Genomic DNA, 20,656 nt, shown 5'->3' with positions numbered 1-20,656 from the left:
GATGAATTAGTTTGTTGAAGATGTAAAATTTGGGAATTTGGTGATAGTTCTAACTGAGTAATTAAGCATCGATTGACGTTTAGTTGATTTTGTGAGGGATTGGTAAGGTGCTTTTGGGATAGAGGAAAATCAGTTACGTGAGTCATTTTATCTATTTTTTCCGAAAATATTGGAATCCTTCTTGTAGTTCATGCATTCCTTGATTCGCATGACATTGTTCGTTGAAGATTCAGTCAATTTGTCTTCGAATAATATTTCGGTTATGAATTTCGGAAATTCATATTTCTGGAGAACTTGAATTCTAAATCTTGACATGGATATTGAATTAGGTGAGTATTGTTATTCTATTCCATTGGGATCTCGATTTTATTTTGTTGACATCGGATCACACCTTGAGATTTTATTTCATTTTCGTTGAGTGCGTGAGGATTTCCTCGTGTGTAAGCCACGCTGAAAACCTTGATTTTGAATTGTATTGATGGTGGACATGATGTCATATCTGCTGGCAGTTGATCATTTGATTTGATACTTATTGATTGGCTCGTATCCATTGTTCATGGAGCCTTGAATTGATTCGCTCACCCCTTGTATTAGACTTCAAACGAGGTGTTTTCTTTTTGCAGATTTGTTTTCCAGATTATTGTATTTTGATATTGTTCTGAACCATGTCTCTTCGATTTCGATTTGATTATGATCCATCAAGTTATTTATTGAGCTGAGTTATACTGAACGTCGTCTTGACATTGTTTTGGCTCGTAACTGATAGTTATTGTTAGCACCATTAGAATTTAGTGTTTGGCCGGCACCAGATAGAATCGTGAGACTGTTGATATCGAGGTTTTGTTGAGAGCCTGTTGTGATTGAATTTCAGGGCTCTTAGGAGTCGAGACTACCTTTAGTGGAGTTCACCTATAGCATAAGTTGTCAGACGTATATAGGTATGTCTCCATAGGAGACTTTTTCGAAACAAGGTGTAGATCTCTCGTGCATTGGGACGTTGTTGGCAAGAGGATCCTCTTAGGTTCCGAGTTAGTTCAGCAGACTGCAGATATCGTGGTTTGGATTCATCATAGATTGAGAACCGAACAGAGTCGTCAAAAGATTTATGCTGATCGACGACTACGAAACCTCGAGTTTGCTGTTGGAAAGACCTTGTGCTTGTGAGGATTGCGCTCATGAAGGGCGTGATGCGTAATGGATATGAGCCTCTGCACTCTCTTGGAGGCCAAGGTCGTTATGCAGACGTATTGTCCAGAGCTTATCGGTACTTATACCAATTTCGAGGATGAAATTCCATTTAAGGGGGGAGAGTTGTAACACCCCAAAAATTTATTATCGATTTAATTGGCAATTTAAAATAATTATTGAGTTGGAAAAAAATAATTATTACTGCAAAATGATTTATAGAGTGTATTTACAAAATACACGTGTTAATTAGTCAATGAGTTTGACTATTTCTGGATATCTGGTAATATTGGTTTTTTTGAGATAATTATTGAGATATTGAAATTAAAATAATTATTTATGCCAAATACTTTAATTTAGAAGAATGTTTGACCGAGTTGACTGGTCATGGTCTAAGTTTGACTTAATAATTAATTTGAGAAATTATAAGTTTAGTTGACTAGTCAAAGTCAATAATTTTAGAAATTGGTGTTAATAGTTGTGGGGTGTGTGTACCAGAAAAATATCAGAATAAAGACTAATTTTACTAGTTGGACATCAAATAAATTAGTACAGATCAAAAAATTATTGATTTTCTATAGATCGCAAAACACACACTGAAACACACTCAAGAAAACTCAGATCAAGATTTTTTCCCCGATTTTTTTTCCCGAAATTCTCGATTTTTACTGTAGCAGTACACGGGTTGACTTCGCCGGCCGGTCATCGTTGCTCCGATTGGAAATCCGAACGGTCACAATCTAGATGAGATCAAGACGATTCCAACGTTCCAAGAAATCAAAGTTTCAACGGTTGGATCGTCGGAAATCGTCGATTTTCAGTCGCGAGTTCACTATTCATCGTCTTCTTCGTCGGAAATTCGTGATTCAAGCTCGATTTTGTTGATTTTAAAGGTACTAGATGATGCTTTGAGATGTTTAGATAATTTATCGAGCTTATTATAGCATTTTCCGTGGAAAAATCATGCAGATCGGAGCTCGGAAAGCTTCGCGGGAATCGCTCTGTGTTTCTCAGATCTACGGCGCGTCGGAGCTCAGATCCGGTCGTGTTTTAGTGCGTTGGATTCTTCTCATTGAGCTCTACCACCCTGCCAAATTTCGTAATTTTTGGAGCTGTTCTGCGATTTTCCGACGACCGTCGCCGCGCCGCCGCATCGCCGCCATCTTCTCCGGCAAGCCACCGACCTCCGACGTGTTAACCATTTTTGACCGGTTCGACGTGATAGATCCGATTATCCAAGTTTCGATTCAAGATTCGAAATCGTTAAGCAGTGAGAGCGCAATAAAGTTCGATAATTTTTTGTCAAAGTTTGACCAGAGTTGACCAGGGTTGACTTTTGACCATCATATGATTCTTCGCAAATCGAAAGCCTGTTGAAGATATTTAGTGGCAGAAATCAACAGATTAGGGATTTGATCTTCCAGAATTGGATAATTATGAGATTTCCGAGTTCCGATATGCGCAACCGCAACTGTATAGGTTTTTCGTGCGCATATGTTGAAACAGTGGATTTACATCGAGCTGAAGCGGTAGAGGATTGCATTGAGTTCATGAATTCTTCTAGCGCTTCTTTAATTTGAGAAGATGAAATTTGTTGAAGTTACTGCTGGAAAACAAAATATGTACTGAATTTAGGGGGCGCCATGCAATTTTATCTACTTTCTCTTGTTTTTTGCAGATGTGTCATTTTGTGACTTCATGTTAATTAGGGATCAAGGTTTGTCTCAATGATTAAGATTGTCTTCTTGCTATTGTTTTTCGGTTAATATTGTCATTTTGTGGCTTATTATAAATTCTTGAGAAGAGGCACGTAGAAAACTTGCAAGTTTCATTGGTTCAATACAAGAATCAACAAAGGTCAGTGAAACGTATCCGTTCACAAAATACCAAAATTGGATTCCAAAAAAATAGTATTACACATTTTAAGACTTGGACAAAGAAGTTTAACAGGTCTTAACCACAGCAGCAGCAGTATTCAGAACCAGCATTTGGACCAGATGATTTAGCCAGAACCGATGCCTCTGCATCAGTCCTTTCACCATTATTTGGTTCCAGTTTCTTGTATCTGTAACTAAAAGCTACCAAAATATACACAACAAGATTCACAGCACTGAGGCCTGCCAGAACCCAATAGTACCGATCCAATCGGCTCCTGTTCAACGTATGTTGAAACCAGTTTGGTTTGCCCCCCTTTTCACTGATTTTACCTACAACATGAACTGAAAGCACATTACACATGAATCCCAAACCAGATACCCCCTTACTGAAGATTTCCAGGTAGTTAGTCATGGATTGGGGAGCCTGATCTTTGAAGAACTCAGAAACGCTCTTCTCAAAGAACGAATCCAGGCCTGCAAGTAAAAAGAACTGGAAAAGCAGCCAATATACACTCATAGGAATGTTCTCATCAGGCTTGTCGAGTAAATTGTGTCTTGTAATTACATCAAGTCGTCGCATCTCTATTCTTGCTGCGGTTATACAACACATAATCGAGAATATCATAGCCATTGCAATACCTGTGGGGGGTGCATATTTCTTGAATCCTGGTAAAAACCTGTCAGCCATCTTGTCGTAATAACATTTGAAAAAGCTTTTAGACAAGTTAAATAGCATTAGGAATATCTGAATAGGGACATTCCACTTGCCAATTTTTCGATTCATCTTCTTAGCTTGCTCGACAAAGTAGGTGTTTCCAAAGGAGGATACAATCCCACATATTATAAAGGTCAGCCACATTGGGACCATTCGAACAGTGATTTTAGCTTCTTCTACTTCTTCAATTGAACAAAGCCTCCATCGGTTCTTCTCTTGCTGTTCTTTACTTTCGCCAGGAATCATAACGGCAGCCTTCTCCAGGAACCTGCAGATACCAAAAATACAAATCTTTAACTTGGGAGATCTTGTCGAATTAATCCATCACTCAGACAATTTGTTACGAAGTCGATGGGCACCCTTAATTCAGTTTATTAAAGTGTGAAGACATGCCAGCTATGGAGACCAGCATAATAGTTGCCCTTTTCGTCGTCGCCTTAATTCAAGCCTACAATGTGAACATAGACAATGCTATCAACACTGTCCAGTGTTTGCCATTGAGGTTGCTCCTTTCGCTAGATGGTTCTTGTCATGGAGACGATATAGGACATGTAACTATGGCATAATTCCTCGATATGTTTTCAAACACAAACTTTCACCTTCTCACAAACTAAAATGAACTAAAGATAGGATACAATTTACAAACCTGAGAACACGAGTGCTGTAAAATCTCTGAAGTTCTCGTCCATCTTTCTTATACAACTTGTCGGCATCAAGTGGAATTGGTTCACATGTCTTGCAAGCAGCAGCCACAAAAACTCTGCACACATTGGTCAGTGGACTCCCCTGAGGTTTAGCCTTCTTGTATTTGCATGATCCAGTGAGAAACAGAAGTGTGGTCACGACAGTACAAATTGCAGGGATCCCGAATCTGATCGACCACGGTTTTATATATGGAAGCGCAAATACTCCAACAACAGGAACAAGAACCACAACAATAAAGGCTGCAGTTTGATATGTAGATCCGCTTCCCAGTTTTTCATCGGGTTTATCCTTCTGTTCCTTGAGGAAAGGTTGAACTGAGACAAGGTGACCAGCTACGCCAACAGCAAGAAATGCCAATCCCGTATAGAACAAAACCTTTTTCGTGTGATCGATGCATTTTGGCTCATATAATTTGCACGAATTACCAAGAACCGTCGGTGTTGACATAGAAATGAAGCCAATTCCCTGCAAAAAGGCTATAATTTGAGTATAGTACTCTGCTCTTCTTGCAACTGAATTCACTACACACATTCCCACTTCGCAAATTCGACGGGTATAAAGTAATAAAATAACTCACAAAACACTTGAACTATTCACAAATAGAGATGGGCTCACCAGGCTATAGGCTACGCTAGAAAACACAAGCATCTGAAAGTGACCCACGAATGCATCTACGAGGATGAGAAAGAAAACCGGCAATACGAAAGAAACTCCACCATATATGTTGATAATTCCAGCAGCGTGAGTAAAGCTCAGTTTCCAAACATCAGTCAAATAATTTTGCAGCACAAACACAGCATACGCCACCAATATGTTTGCCCACAGCAGAGCTGAGATGGGTACAGAGAAAATCAAACTACAATCGCTAGCTCTATGTATTGGAAACATATTAAAAAAAAGGCCAAATGTATACCTGAAATTCGGACGAAGCTTTTCATTACTGGCAGCGTTCAGTTCTCCACGGTAGAAACTTTTCTTCTTTGCCAATGTTTTGGGTCTTCTTTATTCTTCGGTTCGTCAGTGTACCGATGATTGCTGATACATATATGGTTGACGCAGACTTCGAATATTTGGTCAACGAATATAATTATTAATGAGGAGAAATATCTAATGTTATTAGTATAATGTATAATCTTTTATTAATCTAAAAAAAATGTATAATTTTATTAAAACTAGTAAAAAGTACGTGCTCTGCACGTAAGATCACTTATTTTATAACCAATTAGTTATATGATTGAGTTAAATTTGATAATAATATTGAAATATATAGTGGGGAAAATTGCTTTTTTGGTTCTGTATGTTTGTCACTTTGCGATTTTGGTCCTTTATATTTTCAGATTGCAGTTTTAGTCCGCTATCTTTATTTTTTTGGCAATTTTAGTCCTTTTTCCGATGTGGCGCTGACGTGGCACCAATTCAATGCTGATGTGGAGCTGACGTGTACAGTGCCACGTCAGCATTTTCGAAGAAAAAGGACCGAAATTGCCAAAAATCGAAACATACAGGACTAAAACTGAAATGTGAAAACATAAAGGACCAAAATCGCAAAGTGACAAACATACAGGACTAAATTTGCAATTTTCCCTATATAGTGACATGTATTATATATATATATATTGTAAAGCATGTTACGTATTTTCAATATTCATGTACTTCACTGTCTAATAAAAAAAAAACTATTGACTCTAGTCTATATATAATTTAGGAACATAAATATATCATAAGCCAAAAAATCAGATACTTTAGAAAAATATTTAACACCTTGTGTACAAAATGATATATAGATGGAAGTATAAAAAGATAAAAAAAGATACTCTAAAACATTTTTTTTTTCCAAAAACCGCCTGTTGTGACGGGGGGTTAGGCGGATCCCTACCTGTTTATTAGAAAAAAGAAAAGCTGGAGAGGGAGACTAGACTAAAACCTCTCGAGAAATTACAATAATAAAAAATCAAAATAAAAACAAAGCTCCGAACCACAAAGAAATTACATAATTTTCGTGGTAACTCTAATATAAGGCAAGCCAGATTTGTCTAGCCTGCAGATTCCTTTAATCCTGCCTTGAAGCTGGTGAGGCAAAATAATCCCATTGTTTGAAAGACCCATGTTAGGCAACTCATCTGCCGCTGCATTCGCTTCTCTGAAAATATGAGTCTTAAACACATCAAAATGAAAAATGATATCCTGAATTTGTACCAACGTAGCACTAAGCTCCCACGCCGTGTGGCCTTTATCAATGATATTGAGAGCAATCAACGAATCCACTTCCAACCATAGAGGGAATAAATTATATAAACGACAAATCTGAAGTCCCTTTAAAATGGCCATTAATTCTGCACGATTATTAGATCCAATTCCAATGTGTTCATGAAATGCCACAAGAACATCACCCACATCCTTCCGAACCAATCCCCCAATTGCCAAGTTCCCATTCTCTTTAGTGCAACCATCCGTATTAAGTTTATAGGAGCGAGAAAGAGGCTTTTTCCAATACACAGCTCTGACAGACGAAAACCTTAAAATTTTGAAAGGCAGCCCCCACTCCATAGCAATATCACCAAAACCAATCCAACAACTTGATGAAAGAATACCAGCTCTCCAGAGCTCTAGAAGATGGCTTTTAATCCTTCTGATAATTCGATCTGGGTTGCATCTGATATTATTGTGTTTCTGATCATTCCTAGCACACCATAAGAACCAAATGATGAAAAAAGGAATTAATTCTCGAACATGCCCTCGTCTTTTCCATTCTGAATCAATCTTCCAATTGATAGATTGATTTGGATTATGAACTCGAAAAATTGACCCAAAGAAATTCCAAACAGTGGTTGCCACCGAGCTTGAGAAAAAAACATGATCAAAAGATCTTGATCACTACAACATTGACACTTCGAAGCAAGATGAAGTCCTCGGCTCTTTAAAATATCGTCAAGAGGTAGTCGCTTATAGAACCATCTCCAACAAAATATAGAGATAGATGGCTTAATCAAATTATTCCAGCAACCATTAAACCAAGCAATCGAATCCCCCCTCCGCCTAATAAAGTTCCACGCGGCCTTAACAGAGAAGAAACCATTATTGTGCTTCCAAATTGCCTTATCCGATCCAACAGGTAGAATTGGAACTCGCATAATCAAGGAAGCAACATCATGCGGAACAACATTCAGCAATTTTTTATAATTCCACTTCCTTCCGTCCAAAAACCAATTCACACAACGATTATTTGTAACAGAATCAGGACAGATATTCAATAAATTTCCATCAGGAAGCCACGAGTCATGCCAAAAACTCATGAGTCCCTCTCCTATATTCCAACCGATACCACTTTCCACCTTATCTCTGATTTTCAACATCCGACGCCAAGTAGGTGAAATATTATGACGAACTGGAACCGTGGCAGGAGGCATCCTACTACAATATTTAACATGAAAGAAGTTACTCCAAAGAGAATCAGTAGTACGAAAGCGGTACCAGAGTTTAACAGAGAAGGCGGTGACAGAATCCTTTAACCTCCTGACCCCAAGCCCACCTTCTGAAATCGGTTGGCAAACTTTCTTCCAGGCTATCCAGTGTGTTTTAGGAACACCTGATTTTGAACCCCATAAAAATTTCGAACATATCATCTCAAAGCGATGCAATAATGTCCCTGGAGGTTGAATCACCTGAAATAAATAAAGAGGCATAGAGCACAATACACTTTTAATCAACACTAACCTACTCCCATAAGAAAGAACATGAGTCTCCCAGCCCTGGAGTTTTCTACAAGCACTGGCAAAAATACTGTCAAAATATGTTGTTTTCCTGACACCCTTAAAAAAAGGCACTTCCAAGTATTTAATAGGAAGCTTCTCTTCACTAAATCCAGTAATGGAATAGTACTTCCCCCGTAATGCTTCGGCACAATTATCTGAAGTGAGCACGACACTCTTTGTATTGCTAATAAGTTGGCCAGACGAGGTCTCATAGTGATATAAGAATTTTCTCAATCTTTTGAGACTATTAACTGCACCATTAGAGAAAATAATAACATCATCAGCATAGGCTAAGTGGGACAGGCAAGAAGACTGACCTGTGTGAAAATTCAGGCTCTTGTGCCGTAAAAAAAGATTCTCTAAACCTCTTGAAAGGTATTCAGCGGCAATCACAAAGAGATACGGAGAAATTGGATCTCCTTGTCGGAGCCCCCTCATAGACTTAAAAAAACCAGCTAGGGACCCATTAATACTCACCGAGAACCAAGAATTATTAATGCACCTCAAGATCATCTCGCTCATCTCGGGCGAAAAACCAAAAGCTGACAGCATCTGCTCCAGGAAATCCCATCTAACTCTATCATACGCCTTAGCCATATCAAGTTTCAGAATAATATTACCACCTCTCGCCCGATAATTTAGATGATGCACCATCTCTTGTGCCAACAAAATGTTATCAGATATGAGTCTCCCTGGGACAAAACCACTTTGATATGGCGAAATTATTTTACCAAGCAGTGGCTTCAACCGATTAGTAATTAGCTTGTTAACGATCTTTTTACTCACATTACACAGGCTAATTAGCCGAAAATCAACCCACCTCTGCGCCTCCTTGCACTTAGGAATCAAAATAATGGTTGTAGAAGTAATACCTCTAGGCAACTTGGCACCACTCCAAAACTCGCTCACCGCGTCCACCACATCACCTTTAATAATATCCCAGCAGATTCGATAGAAACAAGCTGAAAAGCCATCCAGACCCGCCGCACTATCTTCATGAATGGAGAACACACAAGCCCGAACCTCGTCCTCAGTAATTGGCCGAAGAATAGAAGCATTATCCTCATCGCCCACCACCAAGGGAATGTGACTGAAATTAGGACAGTTAAGTGCAGTATACTCTCCTACTAATAGATCTTCAAAGAATTTAGCTCCTGAATTCCGAATAAGAGTTTGGTCCTCCAACAAAGAGCCATCATCCCAAATACGAAAAATTTTATTCCTTGCTCTACGCCTATTAACTGTATTATGAAACAACTTTGTGTTCTTCTCTCTGTCGACCATCCACTTAACGGAAGCCTTCTGCTTCCAGAAAATCTCCTCCATGGCTTAGCAATGCGCAAGAGACGCTTGAGCAAGAGATAACTCCACCCGATTATCGACAGAAGGATCCTGATCAAAGTTTGACTCTGCAATATCAACCTTTTCGGATAAAAGTCTCACTTGATCAAGAATATTGCCAAAAACATCTTGATTCCACCATTTCAAATGATTTTTGAGACGTTTCAGTTTGAAAACTAAACGATTGAGCCCATGAGCCTCACAAGGATTGTTCCAATTCAATCTGACTGTTTGGAGAAAGCCATGATGTTGAACCCACATATTCTGAAACCTAAAAGAAGACTTCGACTTTGGCAATAGTGGAGCAGAAACCAATAGCGGGCAGTGATCAGAGGTCCCCCTATGAAGATGATCCACTTTGAAGGAATTGGAAAAGGAGCTCCAAGTAGATGAAATAAGAACTCTATCCAACCTTTTCCAAATCTTCAAATTAGTCCAAGTGAATTTAGATCCTACAAAACCAGGATCCGAAAGACCAGCAGCAACAATAAAGTCTGAGAATGCATACATACCACCCGGACTGTTAACCACCACCAGAGAATGTTCCGAAGAATCCATTATGACATTAAAATCCCCTCCAACCATCCATGGACACCCATCTAGAGGCTTACAACTCAGAAGCCCATCCCATAGTTCTCGCATTTCTCCTCTGTCACATTTAGCATACACCACTGAAAGATAAAAGGTGGAGGGAAGACACGCAGAAGTTACCTTCACATGAATAAACTGAACATGATCCAAAATTATATCAAAAGTCAAATTACTATCCCAGTAAAGCCAAATTTTATTGCTGCAATTCCCATACACCGACCCAAAACCAAATTTATTAATCAAGAACTCATTAGCCAATGTGACTCAATATGATAACAAACAATGTTTTTCTACAAGAAATTTTGATAAAAAAGTGATGACATAATATCAAATATCACTAAACTCACTATTATTATTGTTGTTGTTGTTCTTGTATGTAAAACAAAAAAAGGATTTCCATGATAAGGTTAATAAATTAATACAAAAATATAAAATCTACTAAGTTTTATTATCATTATTTATTACTTTAGTCTTTTATTCTGATTCTTTAAATTTTGTAGGTCTCCTATTAGATTTATCTGTCTATTTACTTTAAATATTTTGAATTTTTTTGAAAATAATATATAATTTTTATTATAATCATTTATTTATTTTGCAATAATTTTTATTAATATATTATTTGAAACAAATCTTGGATTTTTTTAACCTTTTTTCTATTTAATTTTAAATATTTTATGAGAATTTTTCAAAATACTATATATATTTTACCATAAGTATTTATTTATTTTGTAAGACTTTTTAATATAAGTTGTCAATTATAATAATCTATTTCTTGATCGAATATTATTACAAAATTTTATGTTGAAATAATGAAAATACATGGATGAAATTTAAAAAAAAACCATATAATAACATATGAAATTTATGTATAACAAATTTTGTGACAATTTGACACAATCAATAGTAGCGAGGGAGTAAAGTAGGAGTTATAGAATTAAATATATAGACTCAATTTAAATGAAAGTTATATGTGAGAAATCATTACATCTAATTGTTTTGTGTATTTTTCCATCTTTGTCTCTTTATTTCTTGTAATTTTTACTTATATAACCCTAATTATTATCTCATTCATGGTTAATGAGATCCTACCATATGGGTAATACTCGAATCATTCATTCAATGGTCCACATTTCAACACATATGCATAATTAATATTATAGGGTTGACATAACAAATCATGAGTTTTTAGATCTCATATTAGGGTAATACCCATAAGGTAGGTTAAACTAAATTAACCCTCATTTATATAGAACAAAAGGGTAAACAAATATATAGACGATGAAAAATTTTACCCCTACATTCATACTTTTTTTCCGGTAGATAATTTTTCGGTACAATAATCTATTCTTTGATAGAATATTATTACAAAATTTTATATTGGAATATTGAAAATACATGGATGAAATGAAAAACAAACAAACATATAATAGCATATGAAATTTATTTATAACAATTTTTGTGACAATTTGACACAATTAATAGTAAAAAGAGAGTAAAGTAGAAATTATAGAATTAAGTAGACTCCACTTAAATGGAGGTTATATATGAGAAATTATTACACCTAATTGTTTTGTGTATTTTTCCATCTTTGTCCCTTTATTTTTTTTGTCATTTTACTTATATAACCCTCATTTATCTAATTTACATACAACAAAACGGTAAACTTGTATATAGACAATGAAAAAATTATACTTCTACATTCATAATTTTATAGTAAAATAAATAAGTTTTTTGAAAATACTATATAATTTTTACTATAATCATTTATTTATTTTTCAAGACTTTTTATTAATATACTATTTCAAACAAATTTGGATTTTTGAATTTTTTTCTATTTATTTAAAATATTTTATCAGAATTTGTCAATATAATTTTTACCATAAATATTTATTTATTTTGCAAGAATTTTTAATATAATTTTTCAGTTACAATAATCTATTCTTTGATCGAATATTATTAATTTTATATTATAAAATATTGAAAATACATGGATGAAATGAAAAAAAAAATCATATAATAACATATCAAGTTTATGTATAACAAATTTTGTGATAATTTGACACAATTAATAGTAGAAACAGAGTAAAGTGAAAGTTATAGGCTAATGAACAAATTTAAAATACGAAAAAAAATTAAAAGAAAATAGGCTAATGAACTAATTAATTAAAATAACTCTTAATTATCTCATTATTAATATAAATAAAAATAATTTATATTTAATTTTTAACAGTATTACTGCACAAATTTCATATAATAACATATGAAATGTATGTATAACAATTTTTGTGACAATTTGACACAATTAATAGTAGAAAGAGAGTAAAGAGAAAGTTATAGAATTAAATAGACTCCATTTAAATGGAGGTTATATATGAAAAATTATTACACCTAATTGTTTTGTGTATTTTTCCATCTTTGTCCCTTTTTTTTTGGTCATTTTACTTATATAACCCTCATTATTATTAAATTAATATAGAACAAAAGGATAAACATGTATATAGGCAATAAAAAAACTTTACTTCTGCATTCATACTTTTATAGTAAAATAAAGTTTTTGAAAATACTATATAATTTTTAATATAATAATTTATTTATTTTGTAAGACTTTTTATTAATATACTATTTGAAACAAATTTGGGTTTTTGAATTTTTTTTATATTTATTTAAAATATTTTATCAGAATTTTTCAAAATGCTATATAATTTTTACCATAAATATTTATTTATTTTGCAAGACTTTTTAATATAATTTGTCGATTAAAATAATCTATTCCTTGATCGAATATTATTACAAAATGTTATATTGTAATATTTAAAATACATTTATGATATTAAAAAAATCATATAATAACATATGAAATTTATGTATAAAAAAATTTGTAACAATTTGACACAATTAATAGTAGAAATGGAGTAAAGTGAAAGTTATAGACTAATGAACAAATTTAAAATGTGAAAAAATTAAAAGAAAATAGGCTAATGAAAAAATTAATTAAAAAACTCTTAATTAATTTCATTATTAATTTAAATAAAGGGGAAATTAAAAGAAAATAGGCTAATTTAACAGTAACCCTGCTCAAATTTCATATAATAATATATGAAATTTATGTATAACAATTTTTGTAACAATTTTGACACAATTAATCGTAGAAAGAGAGTAAAGTGGAAGTTATAGAATTAAATAGACTCCATTTAAATGGAAGTTATATGTGAGAAATCATTACACCTAAATTGTTTTGTGTCTTTTTCCATCTTTGTCCCTTTTTTTGTCATTTTACTTATATAACCCTCATTATTATCTAATTTATATAGAACAAAAGGGTAAACATGTATATAGACAATGAAAAAACTTTACTCTTACATTCATACTTTTATAGTAAAATAAATTTTTTTAAAAATACAATATAATTTTTACTATAACCATTTATTTATTTTGAAAAACTTTTTATTAATATAATATTTTATAAAATTTTGGATTTTTGAATTTTTTTTCTATTTATTTAAAATATTTTAGTTTAACTGTTACACACCATAAAAAATTTGAACAGCAATACTGTTAAAAATATAATATAAATTATTTTTATTTAAATTAATAGTAAGATTAATTAAGTGTTTTTTTAATTAATTTGTTCATTAGCCTATTTTTTTAAAAAAAATTTCACATTTTAAATTTGTTCATTAGCTTATAACTTCTACTTTACTCATTATTATCTAATTTATATAGAACAAAAGGTAAATATGTATATAGACAATGAAAAAACTTTACTCCTACATTCATACTTTTATAGTAAAATAAATTTTTTGAAGATATTATATAATTTTTAATATAATCATTTATTAATTTTGCAAGACTTTTTATTAATATACTATTTGAAACAAATTTGAATTTTTTTTAATTTTTTTCTATTTATTTAAAATATTTTATCAGAATTTGTCAATATTCTATATAATTTTTACTATAAATATTTATTTATTTTATAAAACTTTTTAATATAATTTTTTGGTTACAATAATCTATTTCTTTATCGAATATTATTACAAAGTTTATATTGGAATATTGAAAATACATGGATGAAATGAAAAAAAAATCATATAATAACATATGACATTTATATATAACAAATTTTGTGATAATTTGACACAATTAATAGTAGAAAGGGAGTAAAGTGGAAATTATAGGCTAATAAACAAATTTAAAATGTGAAAAAAATTAAAAGAAAATAGGCTAATGAACAAATTAATTTAAAAAAACTCTTAATTAATCTCATTATTAATTTAAATAAAAATAATTTATTTTTAATTTTTAACAATATTGCTGCTCAATTTTTTTACGGTGTGTAATAGTTAGACATCCGGTTTGTGTCATTTAGTAGTCAAAAAATTTGGATTTTTTTTCACATTCTAAAAGTAAAATATTTTACATTATAAAAATATTAGCCAAATATTGTGTGTGAAATTTTATATTATATAGTATACATAGTTTATCAATAATTAATTTTGAGGTAATAATTGGATATAAATGAAAAGTTAAATCCATATTCATTATATGCAATAAATTACCTCTTAAGATTTGACTAAAATTTTAATCCATTTTTACCCTTGTTTTTTACCTCATTTTTCCATAATTGCCCAAAACTGTTTTTTGATTCCTACACAATATGGGGCAAAGTTATAAATTCACAATGAAAAACTTTGTCCATCATTCATACTTTTATAGTAGATGTTTTTTACCTCATTTTTCCATAATTTCCCAAAACTGTTTTTTTATTCCTACACAATTTGGGGGCAAAGTTATAAATTCACAATGAAAAACTTTGCCCATCATTCATACTTTTAAAGTAAAAATATATATAAATATGAAAAAACTTTACTCCTACATTCATACTTTTATAGTAAAATAAATTTTTTGAAAATACTATATAATTTTTAATATAATAATTTATTTATTTTACAAGACTTTTTATTAATATACTATTTGAAACAAATTCGATTTTTTGAATTTTTTTATATTTATTTAAAATATTTTGTCAGAATTTTTCAAAATGCTATATAACTTTTACCATAAATATTTATTTATTTTGCAAGACTTTTTAATATAATTTGTCGATTAAAATAATCTATTCCTTGATCGAGTATTATTAAAAAATTTTATATTGTAATATTGAAAATACATTGATGAAATTAAAAAAATCATATAATAACATATGAAATTTATGTATAAAAAATTTTGTGACAATTTGACACAATTAATAGTAGAAATGGATTAAAGTGGAAGTTATAGACTAATGAACAAATTTAAAATGTGAAAAAATTAAAAGAAAAATAGGCTAATGAAAAAATTAATTAAAAAACTCTTAATTAATCTCATTATTAATTTAAATAAAGGGGAAATTAAAATAAAATAGGCTAATTTAACAGTATTCCTGCTCAAATTTCATATAATAACATATGAAATTTATGTATAACAATTTTTGTGACAATTTTGACTATTTGTAAGATTAATTAAGTGTTTTTTTTAATTAATTTGTTCATTAGCCTATTTTCTTTTAAAAAAATTTCACATTTCTTCATTAGCCTATAACTTCTACTTTACTCATTATTATCTAATTTATATAGAACAAAAGGTAAATATTTATATAGACAATGAAAAAACTTTACTCCTACATTCATACTTTTATAGTAAAATAAATTTTTTGAAGATATTATATATTTTTTACTATAATCATTTATTAATTTTGCAAGACTTTTATTAATATACTATTTTAAACAAATTTGAATTTTTTAATTTTTCTATTTATTTAAAATATTTTATCAGAATTTGTCGAAATTCTATATAATTTTTACCATAAATATTTATTTATTTTGTAAAACTTTTTAATATAATTTTTTGGTTACAATAATTTATTTCTTGATCGAATATTATTACAAAATTTTATATTGGAATATTGAAAATACATGGATGAAATGAAAAAAAAAATCATATAATAACATATGACATTTATATATAACAAATTTTGTGACAATTTAGTAGAAAGGGAGTAAAGTGGAAATTATAGGCTAATAAACAAATTTAAAATGTGAAAAAAATTAAAAGAAAATAGGCTATTGAACAAATTAATTTAAAAAAACTCTTAATTAATCTCATTATTAATTTAAATAAAAATAATTTATTTTTAATTTTTAACAATATTGCTGCTCAATTTTTTTACGGTGTGTAATAGTTTGACATCTGGTTTGTGTCATTTAGTAGTCAATAAAAATTTGGATTTTTTTTCACATTGAAAGACCTTGTTTTTCCTTCTGGGGGTTTTCTAAGTAAAATATTTTACATTATAAAAATATTAGCCAAATATTGTGTGTGTGAAATTTTATATTATATAGTATACATAGTTTATCAATAATTAATTTTGAGGTAATAATTGGATATAAATGAAAATTTAAATCTATATTCATTACTATGCAATAAATCACCTCTTAAGATTTGACTAAAATTTTAATCCATTTTTGCCCTTGTTTTTTACCTCATTTTTCCATAATTGCCCAAAACTGTTTTTTGATTCCTACACAATTTGGGGGCAAAGTTATAAATTCACAATGAAAAACTTTGCCCATCATTCATACTTTTATAGTAGAAATATATATAAATATGAAAAAACTTTACTCCTAAATTCACACTTTTATAGTAAAATAAATTTTTTGAAAATACTATATAATTTTTAATATAATAATTTATTTATTTTGCAAGACTTTTTATTAATATACTATTTGAAACAAATTTGGATTTTTGAATTTTTTTTTATATTTATTTAAAATATTTTATCAGAATTTATCAAAATGCTATATATTTATTTATTTTGCAAGACTTTTTAATATAACTTGTCGATTAAAATAATCTATTCCTTGATCGAATATTATTACAAAATGTTATATTGTAATATTGAAAATACATTGACGAAATTAAAAAAAAATCATATAATAACATATGAAATTTATTTATAAAAAATTTTGTGACAATTTGACACAATTAATAGTAGAAATGGAGTAAAGTGGAAGTTATAGACTAATGAACAAATTTAAAATGTGAAAAAATTAAAAGAAAAATAGGCTAATAAAAAAATTAATTAAAAAACTCTTAATTAATCTCATTATTAATTTAAATAAAGGGTAAATTATAATAAAATAGGCTAATTTAACAGTATTCCTGCTCAAATTTCATATAATAACATATGAAATTTATGTATAACAATTTTTGTGACAATTTTGACACAATTAATCGTAGAAATAGAGTAAAGTGGAAGTTATAAAATTAAATAGACTCCATTTAAATGGAAGTTATATGTGAGAAATCATTACACCTAAATTGTTTTGTGTCTTTTTCCATCTTTGTCCCCTTTTTTTTTGTCATTTTATTTATATAACCCTCATTATTATCTAATTTATATAGAACAAAAGGGTAAACATGTATATAGACAATGAAAAAACTTTACTCCTACATTTATACTTTTATAGTAAAATAAATTTTTTAAAATACAATATAATTTTTACTATAACCATTTATTTATTTTGCAAGACTTTTTATTAATATACTATTTTTAAAAAATTTGGATTTTTGAATTTTTTTTTTCTATTTATTTAAAATATTTTAGTTTAACTGTTACACACCATAAAAAATTTGAGCAGCAATACTGTTAAAAATTAAATATAAATTATTTTTATTTAAATTAATATTAAGATTAATTTAAGTGTTTTTTAAAATTATTTTTTCATTAGCCTATTTTTTTTAAAAAAAATTTCCCATTTTAAATTTGTTCATTAGCCTATAACTTCTACTTTACTCAATATTATCTAATTTATATAGAACAAAAGGTAAATATGTATATAGACAATGAAAAACCTTTACTCCTACATTCATACTTTTATAGTAAAATAAATTTTTTGAAGATATTATATATTTTTTACTATAATCATTTATTAATTTTGCAAGACTTTTTATTAATATACTATTTGAAACAAATTTGAATTTTTTAATTTTTTTTCTATGTTGGGTTGTGAAACACAAGCAATCTTGATTTTAATGATAACAAAACTTGTTATTGTGTTTCTAACATATTTAATCAAGTGTTGTAGAGAGTAGATCAAAGTTGGAAATGTTTGAGCTGGAAATCAAGTTACTAAAGCTGGCGCAGTTCAGTAAATCAATCATATCTCACAGCTCGGTGATCCAAATGACTTGAGGCCAAAAGGGTTGGAAATATTACTTAAATATCTACAAGTCATATCGCAGGCCAGATGAGTTAATTTGGACGTTATCAAGGCGAAATGGTGGTCGCAACATCGAGCTGGATGCAAAGTAGATCGAAGTTACAGCAACCAGATCAAACAGACCAGTCCTAGTATTTTGGCCATGACTTACAGCTCGCTTATTCAAACGGGATGATTCATTATGAGTTACGAAGCTAAGACAATGATCTACAAATCATCTTCAAAAATCTCAATCTGAATCGGAGTGTAAGAAGAAGATAAAGCAGGATGAAGTTTCAAGATCTGCACAGAAATTCGGCAGAACAGAATTTCTGACACAGCTTAGTATTTCAAGTATATCTCTCACGTACAAACTCGAAATTGAGTGATTCTTGATTCCGTGGAAACCAAGTGAAAGGGCTACAACTTTTATGTTTATCACTTTGCCCAGAAATCAGTGAATCAAGAGCTAGAAGCAAATGAACAGATCAGCTTGAATCTGGAACAAACCAGATCAATTGGAATGATGATCAACTACGAGATTAGATCAAGCTTGACCAGAACAAGATCAAAGTTCGACCAGATCAAAGTCGGACCAGACCAAATCAAAGCTTGACCAGACCAGATGAGTTTGACCAGATCGAATCGGTCAAACCAGTTTGATGAACAGTAAAATCAGCTCAACTTCAGAAAATGGACAGCAACTCAAATATGACCGTTACAAGTTCAGAAATTGTCGAGAAACATCCAAAACGGTCATATTATTGAATCTAACGTTCAAATCATTCTTGGAACTTATAAATACAACACTTTGAAGATCAAACAAAAGCTTGGGCATGAGATTCAAAGTGTGGGCAGCCTACATGAAGAAAACAAGCTAGAATGAGAGCAAGCCCAAGGTGTGAGGAACTAGAAGAAGAGATGAGCTTTTCCAACGTTAAATCCTCTACACCAAACCCACTTTATAGAACACTCTTTCATGTTCAATATCTTTTTATATGAGTTGAAGAGAGCTCACTCACACACATACGAGAGACATGCTTTGCAAGATTAGTTGAGTGAGAGTCTTAGCACAAAGACGTTAAAGATTGTGTTTGTAGTCTTGGCATAAAGACGTAAAACAATATGTGGATTGTGAGGTTGAGGCCTACGATCGAGAGTGGCTAGGAGTTCTCGTTTAGGCATTGGATAAGTCCTAAATTGGATTGGGTTTGTACAAATGGGTTTGTATAAATCAAAGTCTTCTAGTATATCCTTCCGAGGTGAAAGAAGGGGTGACGTAGGAGATTGAACTCCGAACATTCATAAACAAATTCGTATCTATTTATTTCATTTACTTTCTTATTGTCACTATTTTTAAGATGCATTGTTGAAACATTTCATGTGTTCTACATTCACCAAAATATTGCATACAAAGTGTTTGATAAAATGCTTCAACCAAACTATTTTTATTATTTGAACTTGCATTATTTCAAATGACTTTCAAAATGTTTATTTGCTTTCTACGAAGGATTAGTTTGAGTGTATTCCGCTTGGTTTGAAAACCAAACTCGATATAATTCATCGGTGCTCGGTTTATTTTCGAACATTTCAAGAACGAGCTATTGTAGCTCTAAAATATTTTTAAGTGTGTATTCACCCCCCCCCCCCCTCTACACACGTATTTCGATCCTAACATTCTATTTATTTAAAATATTTTATCAGAATTTTTCAAAATTCTATATAATTTTTACCATAAATATTTATTTTTTTTGTAAAACTTTTTAATATAATTTTTTGGTTACAATAATCTATTTCTTGATCGAATATTATTACAAAATTTTATATTGGAATATTGAATATACATGGATGAAATGAAAAAAAAAATCATATAATAACATATGACATTTATATATAACAAACTTTGTGACAATTTGACACAATTAATAGTAGAAAGGGAGTAAAGTGGAAATTATAGGCTAATAAACAAATTTAAAATGTGAAAAAAATTAAAAGAAAATAGGCTAATGAACAAATTAATTTAAAAAAACTCTTAATTAATCTCATTATTAATTTAAATAAATATAATTTATTTTTAATTTTTAACAATATTGCTGCTCAATTTTTTTACGGTGTGTAATAGTTAGACATCCGGTTTGTATCATTTAGTAGTCAATAAAAATTTGGACTTTTTTTCACATTCTAAAAGTAAAATATTTTACATTATAAAAATATTAGCAAAATATTGTGTGTGAAATTTTATATTATATA

At 30.5% G+C, this 20,656-nt stretch overlaps 1 protein-coding gene across 1 annotated transcript; it reads right to left on the bottom strand.

The window, feature by feature from the left end:
* Positions 1-2,996: 2,996 nt before the first annotated feature.
* Positions 2,997-5,520, bottom strand: LOC140891339 (protein NRT1/ PTR FAMILY 5.5-like). The gene is made up of 4 exons (XM_073299786.1): positions 5,396-5,520; positions 5,098-5,312; positions 4,424-4,947; positions 2,997-4,045 (listed from the first exon to the last, which is right to left on the bottom strand). Exons 1-4 carry the CDS (start codon positions 5,418-5,420, stop codon positions 3,139-3,141), a joined length of 1,671 nt encoding a protein of 556 aa, XP_073155887.1. The 5' UTR covers positions 5,421-5,520; the 3' UTR covers positions 2,997-3,138.
* Between the last annotated feature and the right edge of the window lie 15,136 nt (positions 5,521-20,656).

Source organism: Henckelia pumila, chromosome 3 (genome assembly GCF_033568475.1).
Source record: "Henckelia pumila isolate YLH828 chromosome 3, ASM3356847v2, whole genome shotgun sequence".
In the NCBI taxonomy this organism is placed as follows: Eukaryota; Viridiplantae; Streptophyta; class Magnoliopsida; order Lamiales; family Gesneriaceae; genus Henckelia; species Henckelia pumila.
This window is presented reverse-complemented; position numbering and strand designations above follow the sequence as displayed.